Below are 14415 nucleotides of genomic sequence, written 5' to 3'. Positions count from 1 at the left end.
TTTACAATTGGAAAATTTCAATTTCATTTATATTACTAATTTTAATCATTTTGTACTTCATTACTATGTTAATATTAAAATTCAGAAATTATGAATTTGAAAAAACCAAATAATGAAGTAGAATTTTTAACAGAATTAAATGAGCGTTTAAACGGGGGAGAGTTATCCAACCCATAAACATAGCACCCTTCCACAGTTTATAAACGAATTTCAGTTCTCAATCTCGTCGGCATTTCCTTTGTCTTTGTTTTTGTCATTGCCTTTGCCACCGCTTAGCTACCCGCTAAAGTAAATAACCCAAACTTAACGTAAACACAGCTTCCGCTTGGAGACCAAACCACGGCCAACTTATTACGCTTCAATCAAAAACTGCATCGATCAGCATAATTGAATTTCACAATGCAGTGGAATAATTTCAGCATAAAGCTTTTATCAAAAGTTCAGAAAGTGTCAAAGAAAAGCTTCTGGCCGAGGTTGATTGGATTAGGATTCAGAATTTGAAGATCAGTCTGATTCGGGAGGATTAAAAGAACGGTTTATAAATGTATAAATAGATAACAATAAGTGTCTTGTAATAAAGTGATAAGTTCAAAAGTTTAACACCAATAAAAATATTAAAAAATAAAAAAATTATTTTTTTAAATAATTTATACCGCAATAAGTTAATTGATGTATGTATAACTGCAGGAGCTGCTTTTACGTAGGACTCAAAAAAACAATCAGTGGTTTCCCTTAGCAGCACAGAGTAAGAGTATGTGGCACTTTCCATGGCAACGAGGGAAGTGTCGTATGTTCGGAAATTGGTCAACGAAATGGGTTTTGGTGAAACACAGGCAACTAAGGTTTATAGCGACAACCAGAGTTCCCAGTGCTTGGTGAAAAATGAAACTTTCCATGCACGTAGTAAGCATATAGATATAAAATATCATTAAATAAGAGAACTGTATAAGAACAATATAGAAGTTAATTATGTACCCACAGAAAACATGATGGCAGATGTTCTAACCAAGAATTTGAATAGATTTAAACATGAAAAGTGTATCCAAGGGATGGGTTTAAACAAAAAAAAATGTATTTTGATTTTGGAATTAAGATAAAAATATTATCCGTAAGGGTTGACATATTGCATTGAGAGGGAGTGTTGAAAATATGTATGTAATATGTATGTATATATAATAATATGTAATAAAGTCAATGCACTGTGTCTCCCTCTTTTAGTCACCATAAATACTTGAAACGAATAATAGTATATTATATTATATTATGTTATATAATATTATATTATATTATATTATATTATAATATATTATATTATATTATATTATATTATATTATATTATATTATATTATATTATATTATATTATATTATATTATATTATATTATATTATATTATATTATATTATATTATATTATATTATATTACATTATATTATATTATATTATATTATATTATATTATATTGTATTATATTAAATTATATTATATTATATTGTATTGTATTATATTATATTATATTATATTATATTATATTATATTATATTATATTATATTATATTATATTATATTATATTATATTATATTATATTATATTATATTATATTATATTATATTATATTATATTATATTATATTATATTATATTATATTATATTATATTATATTATATTATATTATATTATATTATATTATATTATATTATATTATATTATATTATATTATATTATATTATATTATATTATATTATATTATATTATATTATATTATATTATATTATATTATTTTATATTATATTATATTATATTATATTATATTATTTTATATCATATTATATTATATTATATTATATTATATTATTTATTATTATATTATATTATATTATATTATATTACATTATATTATATTATATTACACTATAGAATATTATATTATATTATATTATATTATATTATATATTAAATTATATTATATTATTTTATAATTCCACATATCTTACGAATGCCGATCCAGTGTCAGCTCTGATAACAAACTACAGAATTTACAAAGAGAGAACAAAGAAATTTGAAGAAGTGAATAAATATAAGATAGACAAAAATTACCTTATAGATTATAGAAAAAATAACCCGTGGTCCTTGATAAAAAGGTTAGATAACAAAAAAAATTGTTGATTCTAAATGTGTGTTTACAGTAATGAAAGATGAATTTTCAGGTTACAGGCTAAAATACTTTAGATAATGCTATCTGCCCCTATGCGCACCTCAGCAATGTTAAACCACAAAAATGTAAATTTTTGTACCAATTTATTTCATTCGATTGAATCAAAGGCAAAATAATTTGTGGATGTGGAACAGAAATCATTCTGTCTTGGTACTTCCACCAGAAAAGTGATATAAAATATTTTTTTATGAAATACCTGCTGCATAATTGATTGTTAAAACACCTTAATTTTTATTGGCAAATATTATAAAGAGATAATATGTTCATACTGATGTGTGAAAGCGATAAATGCGGTCCCATTTTGTCTTTCGTTTATCATTGTTGAAGGATTCTTTGAGGGATTTACTCAACCTACGAAAAGCACCACGTTAAGGACTTAAAGGAAAGAACAAACTACGATTGCGACGCATGGCTGGAACTAAAATCTAATGGTACATGATCCCGGGCTCCTAATGTGTTTACGTTACGCGTGTCACTTGCTTTATCAGAACGCCGACGGGATGGCTGCTTTATATTAATCGCAGAACCACTCACATCTACCTTTCCTTCTACGGGGATATAGTGGTCCATATAATTCTCAGTTTGGACACGGCTAACCACTGCTGGCGTTGGAAGGCGCTCCAACATTTCAGTGGAATGCACCTTAAGTTGGGTAAAAACAGCAATATAACTTTGGGTTGTATCCAGTTCTATATGCTGATCTAAAATAGACCGACCAGGTAATTCGAAATGCTTTCCCACTATTGGTTCTTTAACAGGCTTGTCGAGAAGTTTTCTTAACTCAGTTACATCCTCCGTTTGAGCGGTTTCTTCCTCCCGATCTTCAACTGTCTTTCCGTTGGATATCTTTATACTTGTCTCTGCCTGTATTCCCGAAATTACCTTTAGAGTTGTTGAGCTGGCCACTTTTTTAATATCGGGGGGCATTCGGTACAAATGGTTATCGTCACCAGCGCGTTCAAAGGGCGTAAGCCTTGACCATGGCAAAACGGTACCAAGTGTTCCCAAGTACCGGCCACCTTGGGTCCATAGGCGGCAGGAGTAATCATGGCTTCCCCTAAAAATTTAAATGCATTAACAAAGACGATTAAACCGAACTAAAATTAAAAAATTCTTACGTAAATATAATTTTTGGAAGATTGATGAAGGCTATAGAATTTATTGCTTTAAGATGACCTTTATAGGAACTGACCAAAAGGGGCTCTGCTTGATTTCGAACAGCTCGCTTGGCTCTAGTCATAAAAAGTTCTTTCCTAAGAAAAATAAACTCCAGACGTAATTTTGGCATGCAAACATGTGTTTTCTCAGACTCTGGAACACTAAGAAGAAAGCAATGATTAATATTCAAAAAGATAGGTAAAATTTAGAAAGATTAAAAAAAAAGTTTTCTTATCTGTCATCTGACCATTTGCCCTTGCTCTTTGAGCTATATTACGCCCAATTATTTAGAAGTTTTACAAAAATGCTGTTTCCACAAGCGAACATTCGGATATTCAAAGAACACATCGAGGCTACTGTAGAACTCAACATTCCCATTGCCACTTGCAGTAGGCTGGAAGCATACGTCGAATTTTTCACACCTGCACTTAATGAAGCTGCAAGGCAGGGTACACCACCCCCTCACCAAGTTGGCCTCACGGCCATAAGGAGGCCTCCCATTTTAAGCGTAGGGGCTTGGGACTTGCTCAGCCACAAAAGACGCCTCAGAAGACAATACATCGCGACAGGAGAACCTAGAATTTATCAGCAATTTTCAAGTACTACTAATAGACTGCGCCGTCGGCTAGTCAATAACCGTAAGGCAAACCAGGATATCTTATTGAAGAGTGCTGGTCCAGATAGTAATAGTGGATTCTCAATATGGAAACTCACGAGAGGCATCAAGAGATTGATGCCTGGTTGAGAAACCAGTGCAGACAAATCGGAATTTTTAGCAATCACAGGGTGGGGTCCCTCTACAGCGGATTGATCGGATTGCTCCGAATCTTTTTTAGCTGCCGATCTTAGTAACATATGCGGATTTGCTGCGATTGACAGCTGATCAGTTGCGGAGTCCTGTTGATCATTTGCCCGTGGTTGCGGGGCCTTAGGCAGCCTACCACCAGCGGCTTTTTGCGCTTTGGAGATTCATCTAATAGCTTAAGGCCATTAAACTATGAATTAAGCGCGGAAAGAAGATCATACTGTTGATTAGTTCTTTCAAGCCACCTTTAGTTTGGGGCATAAACGATTTCATCTCGTTTGCAACCACAAGGCAAGCAACACAACAATTATTTAGATTTTTACCCTTTGCTAGGTCATCACTTTTTCGGCCATTAAAACCAGCGCACTTAGAATGCACCATTCTATCAAAAGCCAAAAAATCATTTTTGGCTGCTCAGGTTTTATAACACAAGATCAAAACTTTCAAGCGAGCTGTTAAAAGAACCGCACGAGAGCAGTCTGCACGCTGAGAAATTTAGATTTTGTGTGGGAGAGCGAAAGAGAGAGAGAGTGAGAGCGAAAAGTGCAGTTTATGTGCATGCAAAGAACAACACCAAATAGCTCTGCGAACAACGCACAAAAGGGAGATTAAACAAAACACAAGGACGAAAAATGCAAAATACTTTGTATATTAATTGTTTAAACTACTGCACAAATCACAAAAGAATCACTCGCGAAGGGAACGGATCTTTAATAATTATGTTTAAAATATATGACAATTTAAAAAGATTATTAAAAACCTCGGCTGGTTTGGCAAACACAAAATAAGAATCGGGGCGCAAAAAACAAAAAACACGACCGTTCCCTTTAAAAGCCAGTGACATCTTTTATATTATATTATATTATATTATATTATAATATATTATATTATTATATTATATATTATATTATATTATATTATATTATATTATATTATATTATATTATATTATTTTATATTGTATTATATAATATTATATTTTATTGTATTATATTATATTATATTATATAATATTATATTATATTATATTATATTATATTATATTATATTATATTACATTATATTATATTATATTTTATTATATTATAATATAATATATTATATTATATTATATTATATTATATATTATATTATATTATATTATATTATATTATATTATATTATATTATATTATATTATATTATATAATATTATATTATATTATATTATATTATATTATATTATATTATATTATATTATATTATATTATATTATATTATATTATATTATATTATATTATATTATATTATAATATATTATATTATATTATATTATAATATATTATATTATATTATATTATATTATATTATATTATATTATATTATATTATATTATATTATATTATATTATATTATATTATATTATATTATATTTTATTATATTATAATATAATATATTATATTATATTATATTATATTATATATTATATTATATTATATTATATTATATTATATTATATTATATTATATTATATTATATAATATTATATTATATTATATTATATTATATTATATTATATTATATTATATTATATTATATTATATTATATTATATTATATTATATTATATTATATTATATTATAATATATTATATTATATTATATTATATTATATTATATTATATTATATTATATTATATTATATTATATTATATTATATTATATTATATATATATATATATATATATATATATATATATATATATAATATTATATTATATTATATTATATTATATTACACTATATAATATATTATATTATATTATATTATATTATATATTAAATTATATTATATTATTTTATAATTCCACATATCTTACGAATGCCGATCCAATGTCAGCTCTGATAACAAACTACAGAATTTACAAAGAGAGAACAAAGAAATTTGAAGAAGTGAATAAATATAAGATAGACAAAAATTACCTTGTAGATTATAGAAAAAATAACCCGTGGTCCTTGATAAAAAGGTTAGATAACAAAAAAAAAATTGTTGATTCTAAATGTGTGTTTACAGTAATGAAAGATGAATTTTCAGGTTACAGGCTAAAATAATTTAGATAATGCTATCTTAAAAATACTTACACTAACCACTTTGTCCTTGCCCCTGTGCTCACCTCAGCAATGTTAAACCACAAAAATGTAAATTTTTGTACCAATTTATTTCATTCGATTGAATCAAAGGCAAAATAATTTGCGGATGTGGAACAGAAATCATTCTGTCTTGGTACTTCCACCAGAAAAATGATATAAAATATTTTTTTTATGAAATACCTGCTGCATAATTGATTGTTAAAACACCTTAATTTTTATTGGCAAATATTATAAAGAGATAACATGTTCATACTGATGTGTGAAAGCGATAAATGCGGTCCCATTTTGTCTTTCGTTTATCATTGTTGAAGGATTCTTTGAAGGATTTACTCAACCTACGAAAAGCATCACGTTAAGGACTTAAAGGAAAGAACAAACTACGATTGCGACGCATGGCTGGAACTAAAATCTAATGGTACATGATCCCGGGCTCCTAATGTGTTTACGTTACGCGTGTCACTTGCTTTATCAGAACGCCGACGGGATGGCTGCTTTATATTAATCGCAGAACCACTCACATCTACCTTTCCTTCTACGGGGATATAGTGGTCCATATAATTCTCAGTTTGGACACGGCTAACCACTGCTGGCGTTGGAAGGCGCTCCAACATTTCAGTGGAATGCACCTTAAGTTGGGTAAAAACAGCAATATAACTTTGGGTTGTATCCAGTTCTATATGCTGATCTAAAATAGACCGACCAGGTAATTCGAAATGCTTTCCCACTATTGGTTCTTTAACAGGCTTGTCGAGAAGTTTTCTTAACTCAGTTACATCCTCCGTTTGAGCGGTTTCTTCCTCCCGATCTTCAACTGTCTTTCCGTTGGATATCTTTATACTTGTCTCTGCCTGTATTCCCGAAATTACCTTTAGAGTTGTTGAGCTGGCCACTTTTTTAATATCGGGGGGCATTCGGTACAAATGGTTATCGTCACCAGCGCGTTCAAAGGGCGTAAGCCTTGACCATGGCAAAACGGTACCAAGTGTTCCCAAGTACCGGCCACCTTGGGTCCATAGGCGGCAGGAGTAATCATGGCTTCCCCTAAAAATTTAAATGCATTAACAAAGACGATTAAACCGAACTAAAATTAAAAAATTCTTACGTAAATATAATTTTTGGAAGATTGATGAAGGCTATAGAATTTATTGCTTTAAGATGACCTTTATAGGAACTGACCAAAAGGGGCTCTGCTTGATTTCGAACAGCTCGCTTGGCTCTAGTCATAAAAAGTTCTTTCCTAAGAAAAATAAACTCCAGACGTAATTTTGGCATGCAAACATGTGTTTTCTCAGACTCTGGAACACTAAGAAGAAAGCAATGATTAATGTTCAAAAAGATAGGTAAAATTTGGAAAGATTAAAAAAAAAAGTTTTCTTATCTGTCATCTGACCATTTGCTCTTGCTCTTTGAGCTATATTACGCCCAATTATTTAGAAGTTTTACAAAAATGCTGTTTCCACAACCGAACATTCGGATATTCAAAGAACACATCGAGGCTACTGTAGAACTCAACATTCCCATTGTCACTTGCAGTAAGCGGAAGCATACGTCGAATATTTCACACCTGCACTTAATGAAGCTGCAAGGCTGGCCCTCTCACCAAGTTGGTCTCACGGCCATAAGGAGGCCTCCCATTTTAAGCGAGTGCTTTTGCTTCGCACCTGTCCTCCCACCTTCATGCCCTTTAATTTAACAGACGACACCAATCGTGAAACCATCGCAAATTTTTTGGATACTCCGACTGCTCAGATACGTCCTGTAACTGAACTGAACTGAACTGAAGGCTTTGCAACCCTAAAAAACCCCTGGTTGCGATGCCATAGAGAACCGAACTGCGAAATGTCTATCACGCAAAGGAGTGCTTGCTCTTGTTAAAATATTTAATGTCATGCTTAGTTTAGGTAATTTCCCCAGGCAATGGAAGCGTCCGCGCATTGTAATGCTTGGACCCTTCCTGTATACCCTGTACACTGCTGACATGCGAACACCCGTCAACAACACCGATGAAGCGCACCCTGCTCAGCTGATTCTGGCCTGTGTCACATTTACTCTGCGACCTCTCTTCGACGGAAGACTACGTCTCATCCCACTGCTACCTCGGAGTTCACCTTGATCGGACGCTAAGTTGGAAAGCCCATATCACGGCAGTTGGAGCCAAATTCTCTTGGAAACTGGAAAAGCTGGACTGGCTTTGCCACTCAAGGCAACTGAAGCTCTTTTAATAAAAGCCATATTAGGTCCACTGATCTGCGCCATCCAAGTGCCTAATAATAATAATAAATGATTTAAACTCGGCTGCTGTGGAAGTTTATTTGTTCTCCCAATGGGACAAATTTTAGGTTCCTTTCAATAACTCGGTTGGTCACATACCAGGGTAGCCCAGATGCACGTCGTACCGCTCGCGATTGAGATCGTTTTCAAAAATTTGAGTAGTCTTGTAAATTTCTGTCTATCTACCGAAAACCTTTTTGCCAGTAGATTCAGCAGGTTGAAATTAGGAGCGTGCAAAATGGCTTTCCGCGAAGTAAGTGCCGTTGGCCGGTGAGGAGAGTATTCAGATGCGTAGAATTGTAAAGGCTATGGTGGTACACCAAGATAATGGTGTTCCAGTTGGGTATACTAAAGTTTTAATTGTATAGCCCCTTCTCATGAGTCTATTCGATGACAACCGCAAAACAAAACAAAACATCTGATAAAGGATTTTCTTCTACATAAAATTAACAGTAAAAGGAAATTGTATTAAGTTATACCGTGAAAGAAGGTATGACAAATTTGTATTTAAGCCAGGCGGGGTGTTGTTAGATGTTCATTTCCACTTCCACTTTCATTACCCTCCCAACCGTCTTCCCTGTAATATTTTGTTTGAAGACCGCAAATGTAATTAAATGTGCATCATCTTATTATGCTCCCTTGACACGAAGAAGTTCGACTTAGAATTTAATCTAAATAAAAACCATTTTAGTTATCAATATAAAATGTTGTTTTTCTCATTTCACATTTCATTTCTTGCGTTGTACATCGTTGTACCAGACTTTATCCTGAGCGACATAGTCCCGACTTAGTAACTTTGTGTTTTAGTATTTTCGTTTTCCTAATGTTGTGACAAATAAGTCTTTCTGTCATTGAGGGGTTGGAATTAAGGGCATTTATGCTTTGCGGTTTGTCGGCATAGACCTGCGACATAAGAAAACCGCCCAAGAAAAAGTCCAGCGGAGTCAGATAGCACGATCTCGGTGGCCAGTTAAGGGCGCCTGCGCGTGAGATGAGTATGTCCGGAAATTGCTCGTAAAGACCATCCATCGTAGCGCGTTCTGGGCACGTAGCGCCGTCCTGTTGAAACCACACGTTGTCCAGATCCATATCTATATTAGATTTCAGGACAAAAGAAGTTGGTTATCATCGCCCAAAGTCTGCACCAGTTTCTGCGGATGCATTGCCACTTGGTAAACCTCGTGTGTATTGGACTCTACCCAAATCGAGACCTATTTTCCTAAATCAATTTATGATTTGCGCGTGCTGCTCGACACTGTAACTTGTATACTTGAGAATGGAAAGATATGGACAAATGCAAAAGCCTTATTGATATGCTAATGATAGAACGAGATGACTAATGCAAACAATAAGATTAGCGGGACTATTCCAAATTTGGGAATTGTCTTTTTTGCCTGAGTTCGCTCAACGATGTTGTCGTTCAGGTAATTGAAATTAGGAGACGAGCTCGACCACATTAAAAAGAGAATAAATATTGAAACTGTCACAACCCAGTCACAAAAGGAATTAAATAATAGTACTTGTAAATAATAACTGTTATACAATAAAATGGGTTCTAAAGACGCCAACTGTGTGCTTGTAAGTGCACACGAAATAGGCAAACCTGCTAAAGCATAGAGTGCAAGAAGAAACAAGAGAGTATGCTGTAGTCGAGTTCGTTGACTTTCAGATACCCGTTACTCAGCTAGTGTGATTGCAAATGCGAAATTGCATCATTTTCTTGGATATTCAAAGATATTGGGTAATAAAATAAGAAACATATTAAATATTAAAAAATTGCGATTTGTGTATTTTGTAGGTGTAGCCACAGTGTTTTTGGTATATGTATCGGGAGGTTTTGGGGCGTTAGTGTGGCCGTAGCAGTTTTGTGCGGTTTGTTGGCGTTAGAGTGAGCGTGGCAACATAGGTCAACAAACTTGCCCTGCGTCTTTGTCTCTATAATCCGTATGCTGAATCTCAACCTTCTAGTATACCCTTTTACTAACTGTGACATGCATGAATTGATCGACGACAGACGTGTTTTCGAAGCCTGCAGTTTGAAAGTTATATGTAATTAATTATTGCAAAATTTCCATTCCGGAGAGCAGGTGTTGCGATGCGAGTTTTTGGGTCAGCCTTTTAACAGCTTCGCTACCAGCAAACAGCTTATGGGTGTTTGTCACTGCTACTGTCTGTGTCTTGGGCCGGTTCAGTGCTGCCAGACCGGTGGACTGTGTGAGCCTTTCTACCAATAGGATCCGCGGGACTTACTCCGATGGAGAGCGACAGCAGCGCGAGTACCTTGAGCGGCAGCAGTGCCTCGAAGAACTCCAGACGAAGCAGGCGTAGAAGCCATCTGACCTCTAAGAGCTCGGCGCCAACGCAGCCAGACACGTTGGAGAAAGTTGATGCTAAGACTTCCCCCAAAATACCCAGTACCCACTGCCTCCGCTACTACCCCTGTCCCCACAGAGAGCCTAGAAGCCTGGCCTGCTGATCTCGGACATTGTTGCTGGCGGCACGGGTTTCACGATTCTGGCCGAGATTTTGAGCATCCATCTCGGAGACAAATCCGCTGTGGTGCGTGGAGGAATGGATCCCGAGGCGGCAAACGCTGTTTTCCCTGCGTTGCAGAGATATGACGAGCTCATCACGTCTCTTACTGGGCGTAACGCGTTGCTTGAGTGCAGTGGGTCTTTCGGAAAAAATTAGGAGCAGGAGCTGGAGGATATGGACGAGGATCAGGAGAAGAAGGTGGACGACGATCTGGATTGATGACGCCGACAAACGAAGCTGTCCAAGGAGCTGCTCCCGAATTCGCTCTTACCGCCGCACCCCGGGCTAGGAAGCCCGTTGAGACCTGGTCGGCGGTAGTGATGTGCGACGACCCGAGCATATCTGGGAAATCAAAATCTTTGGTTCATTAATGAAGGCCAACAACAAGTGCATTCCGTATAGAAAAACTTACATATAGCTATTAGCTGTCAAAGCAAACGGTCGTGTTTTTTTTTTTATTTTTATTTCGTGTTTGTCAAACCATGCCTGGTTTTTAATAATCTTCTTTAATTACCGTATATTTTAAACATAATTATTAAAGGTCCGTTCGCTTCGCGAGTGATTCTTTGTGATTTGTGCAGTAGTTTAAACAAATATACAAAATATTTTGCATTTTTCGTTTTGTTACTCTGCCTTGCGTGCGTTGTTCGCAGTGCTGTTTGGTGTTGTTCCTTACATACACATAAACTGCACTGTGCACCTATTCTCTCGCTTTCACTTTCTCGCTGTTTCGCTATCCCACACGAAATCTAAATTTCTCAGAGAGCAGACTGCTCTCGTTCGGTTCTTTTAACAGCTCGCTTGAAAGTTTTGATCTTGTGTTATAAAACCTGAGCAGCCAAAAATGATTTCTTGGCTTTTGATAGAATGGTGCATACTAAGTGCGCTGGTTTTAATGGCCTGGTTTTAATGACCAGGTTGAGACCTGGTCGGCGGTAGTGATGTGCGACGACCCGAGCATATCTGGGAAGCAGATTACTAAGCGGGTCCGCAAGAAAGGTCGCCCCTGCCCTCGGTGTCCGTGTACACGATGTGCTTTAGTTGCAGCCTGGTGGAGCCGTCATCCGCACACCATCGACGTCGCGAACAAGAAGTTTGCCGGTGTCAAAGTTCAGCCGAACAAGAGCCAACGACACAAAGTCTAGATGTTCGAAGTCGACACTGGAATACTGCATGAGGAGTTTATGGAGGAAGCTTACGCCAACGATGTTGACTAAAAGGCGCTGAACGTCCTTGAGCAGACCGGACGGGTCTATATTAAGTGGTTCAGTTACAGTTGCCAGTCGCTCGTCCACACCTATGCTTGCCATAGGTGCCTTGGATTTGACCACAAAGTTTCCCAGTGCAGGGTCCGCCAGTGTGGACAAGCCGGCCACACAGCACCCAGATGCACTGTTGACTGCCGGAATTTACATTTAATGTTGTCGGAGACGTGCCATCTACGGTGCGGTGCATGCGACCACTTGTTCGCATTTGTGCAGGAGCCTTATATGGACCCGGCTGGACAAATAACGGGAGTCCCATCCGAAATGCGAAATGTCTTCGGACAGGCGTGGAAAGGCTGCAGTCTTCGTGGACAGCACGGATTTCATAAGCATGCGGATAGAGCCGCTTGTCACCGAGTTTGAAGGATGCGAAAGCGTTACTGGAAATTTTCCTATGATCCGTGTACTGCCACTTCAACACCGGACTCGAACAGTACCTCGGGTACTTGGATGCGGTGCTGCTGCTAGCCAGCCGCACGCCTGTCATCCTTGGTCTCGGCGCGAACGCAGTATCCCCCATGCGGTTTATTAAAATAAGGGCCAGATAAGGACAAGAGTGATCCTGCTTCTTACATCGGTATTTGTATGTTGCCAGTTTTCGGCAAAGTGCTAAATAAGTTCATGGTGAATCGATTAAAGGTAGAACGTCTGCCCGATGGAAATAGATGGCAATTTAGATTCCGAGAAGGACGCTGCGTTAAGGATGATAGGAGACACGTCGTGAGCACTGTTGCTGCCAGCCAGGCACAATATATGTTCGAAATCTTCGTGGACTTCAAAGGAGCCATCAACCACATCGAGTGGGATGTCGTGATAAGACTCATCGACTCCGGCTACCGATAAGCCAGCTTATGGAGAAGCTTCTTCTCTGGCAGGAGTGCAAGTATAGTCAGCAGGTTTGGTGAAGTGACTGTTCCATTTATTTTGAACATTATGATGGACTCACTTATCCAGTATGCTGTACAGGATGCACTGTGGCAATGCAGGTGCTTGCTGGAGCTCCGCCTATTGACTGAGCCTCCATGTGCGCGGCGGTCAAAGCAAAGCTTCGACGAAACTACCTATTGAAGACGTCTGAGGGTCTGAGCTGGGAATGGTTCAGCGCTTAATATGATCCCACAGCGTAATATGCGCATTTATGCGCATATTTGAATGCCATGATTTTAATCCTTCGAATGGAACACGCCACGGTAAATATGTACAGAGAGATCTGTTACAGTATACCCATTGAACCTTCTCCTAATTTTAAGAACGCAACAGCGAGGCTCTCCCGAAATACAAATATGGTTCAAATACTGAGATCAAAAGAAAACTATTTCTCCGATAATTTTTTATTTCTTAGCGTTGTCCTTAGACAACCGACGGGACATTAGTTCGACTCGAAAATATGAAATCTATTTTACTGGCGCAGTCGTTAGGATACAAAAAGTATCAGAAAAAAGAACCTTCGAGTGGAAAATAAGTTAAATTTTATAGTCGTTTCGAAATTAATAATTGACGTCGTCTTTCCGCTTCTTCGCAGAATGCTCTTAAGTTTCCTCTGTATGGCGTCTCCTTGAAGTTATCCAGATGTTTTTAGTTTGGTGTTTGAGATTTAAATTCTTGCTTTAAGGGTAGGTTAATCTTCGATGTTCGGAAGTCGTGTAACCTGTCCTGGAAGGTAACCAATCGGATTTTCTTATTTATATTCAGGCCCTTGAAGACTCTATTAAGATACTGGTAAGGAAACTACCAATACAATTATTTACTATTTTACTATTTATTTACTATCACGATATTACAGACTTAAGATCCTTAATTACCATTGCACAAAATTTATGAAGAACACAATTATTTTGAATTTTATAAAAACCCAGAACTTCGTAATAAACATTAAAATTCTAATCAGAATTTGAAAGCACACAAATTCAATACAAATGTTCAAACTCAATATCGACCAAGTTACCCTCAACCTAATTTTTATCAATACATTCAACCATTTAAATCCACCAATGTGGCGCGCACCTAATTATTTTAGAAACAACCAATATATAACCAC

At 35.8% G+C, this 14415-nt stretch overlaps 1 protein-coding gene and 1 pseudogene across 1 annotated transcript in view; both read right to left on the bottom strand.

The window, feature by feature from the left end:
• Nucleotides 1-2424: 2424 nt before the first annotated feature.
• The window catches only part of WDY (WD40 Y), a gene marked incomplete at its 5' end in the record, with an annotated part of 214356 nt that continues 202365 nt past the window's right edge, over nucleotides 2425-14415 (bottom strand). Inside the window, 2 exon segments of the mRNA NM_001316659.1 lie at nucleotides 2425-3272; nucleotides 3334-3534. Coding sequence (NP_001303588.1) covers nucleotides 2609-3272; nucleotides 3334-3534 — 865 coding nt within the window. The 3' untranslated portion in view covers nucleotides 2425-2608.
• CR45948 lies at nucleotides 6684-7608 on the bottom strand (annotated as a pseudogene).

This window comes from Drosophila melanogaster, chromosome Y, assembly GCF_000001215.4.
Source record: "Drosophila melanogaster chromosome Y".
Classification (NCBI taxonomy): domain Eukaryota; kingdom Metazoa; phylum Arthropoda; class Insecta; order Diptera; family Drosophilidae; genus Drosophila; species Drosophila melanogaster.
This window is presented reverse-complemented; position numbering and strand designations above follow the sequence as displayed.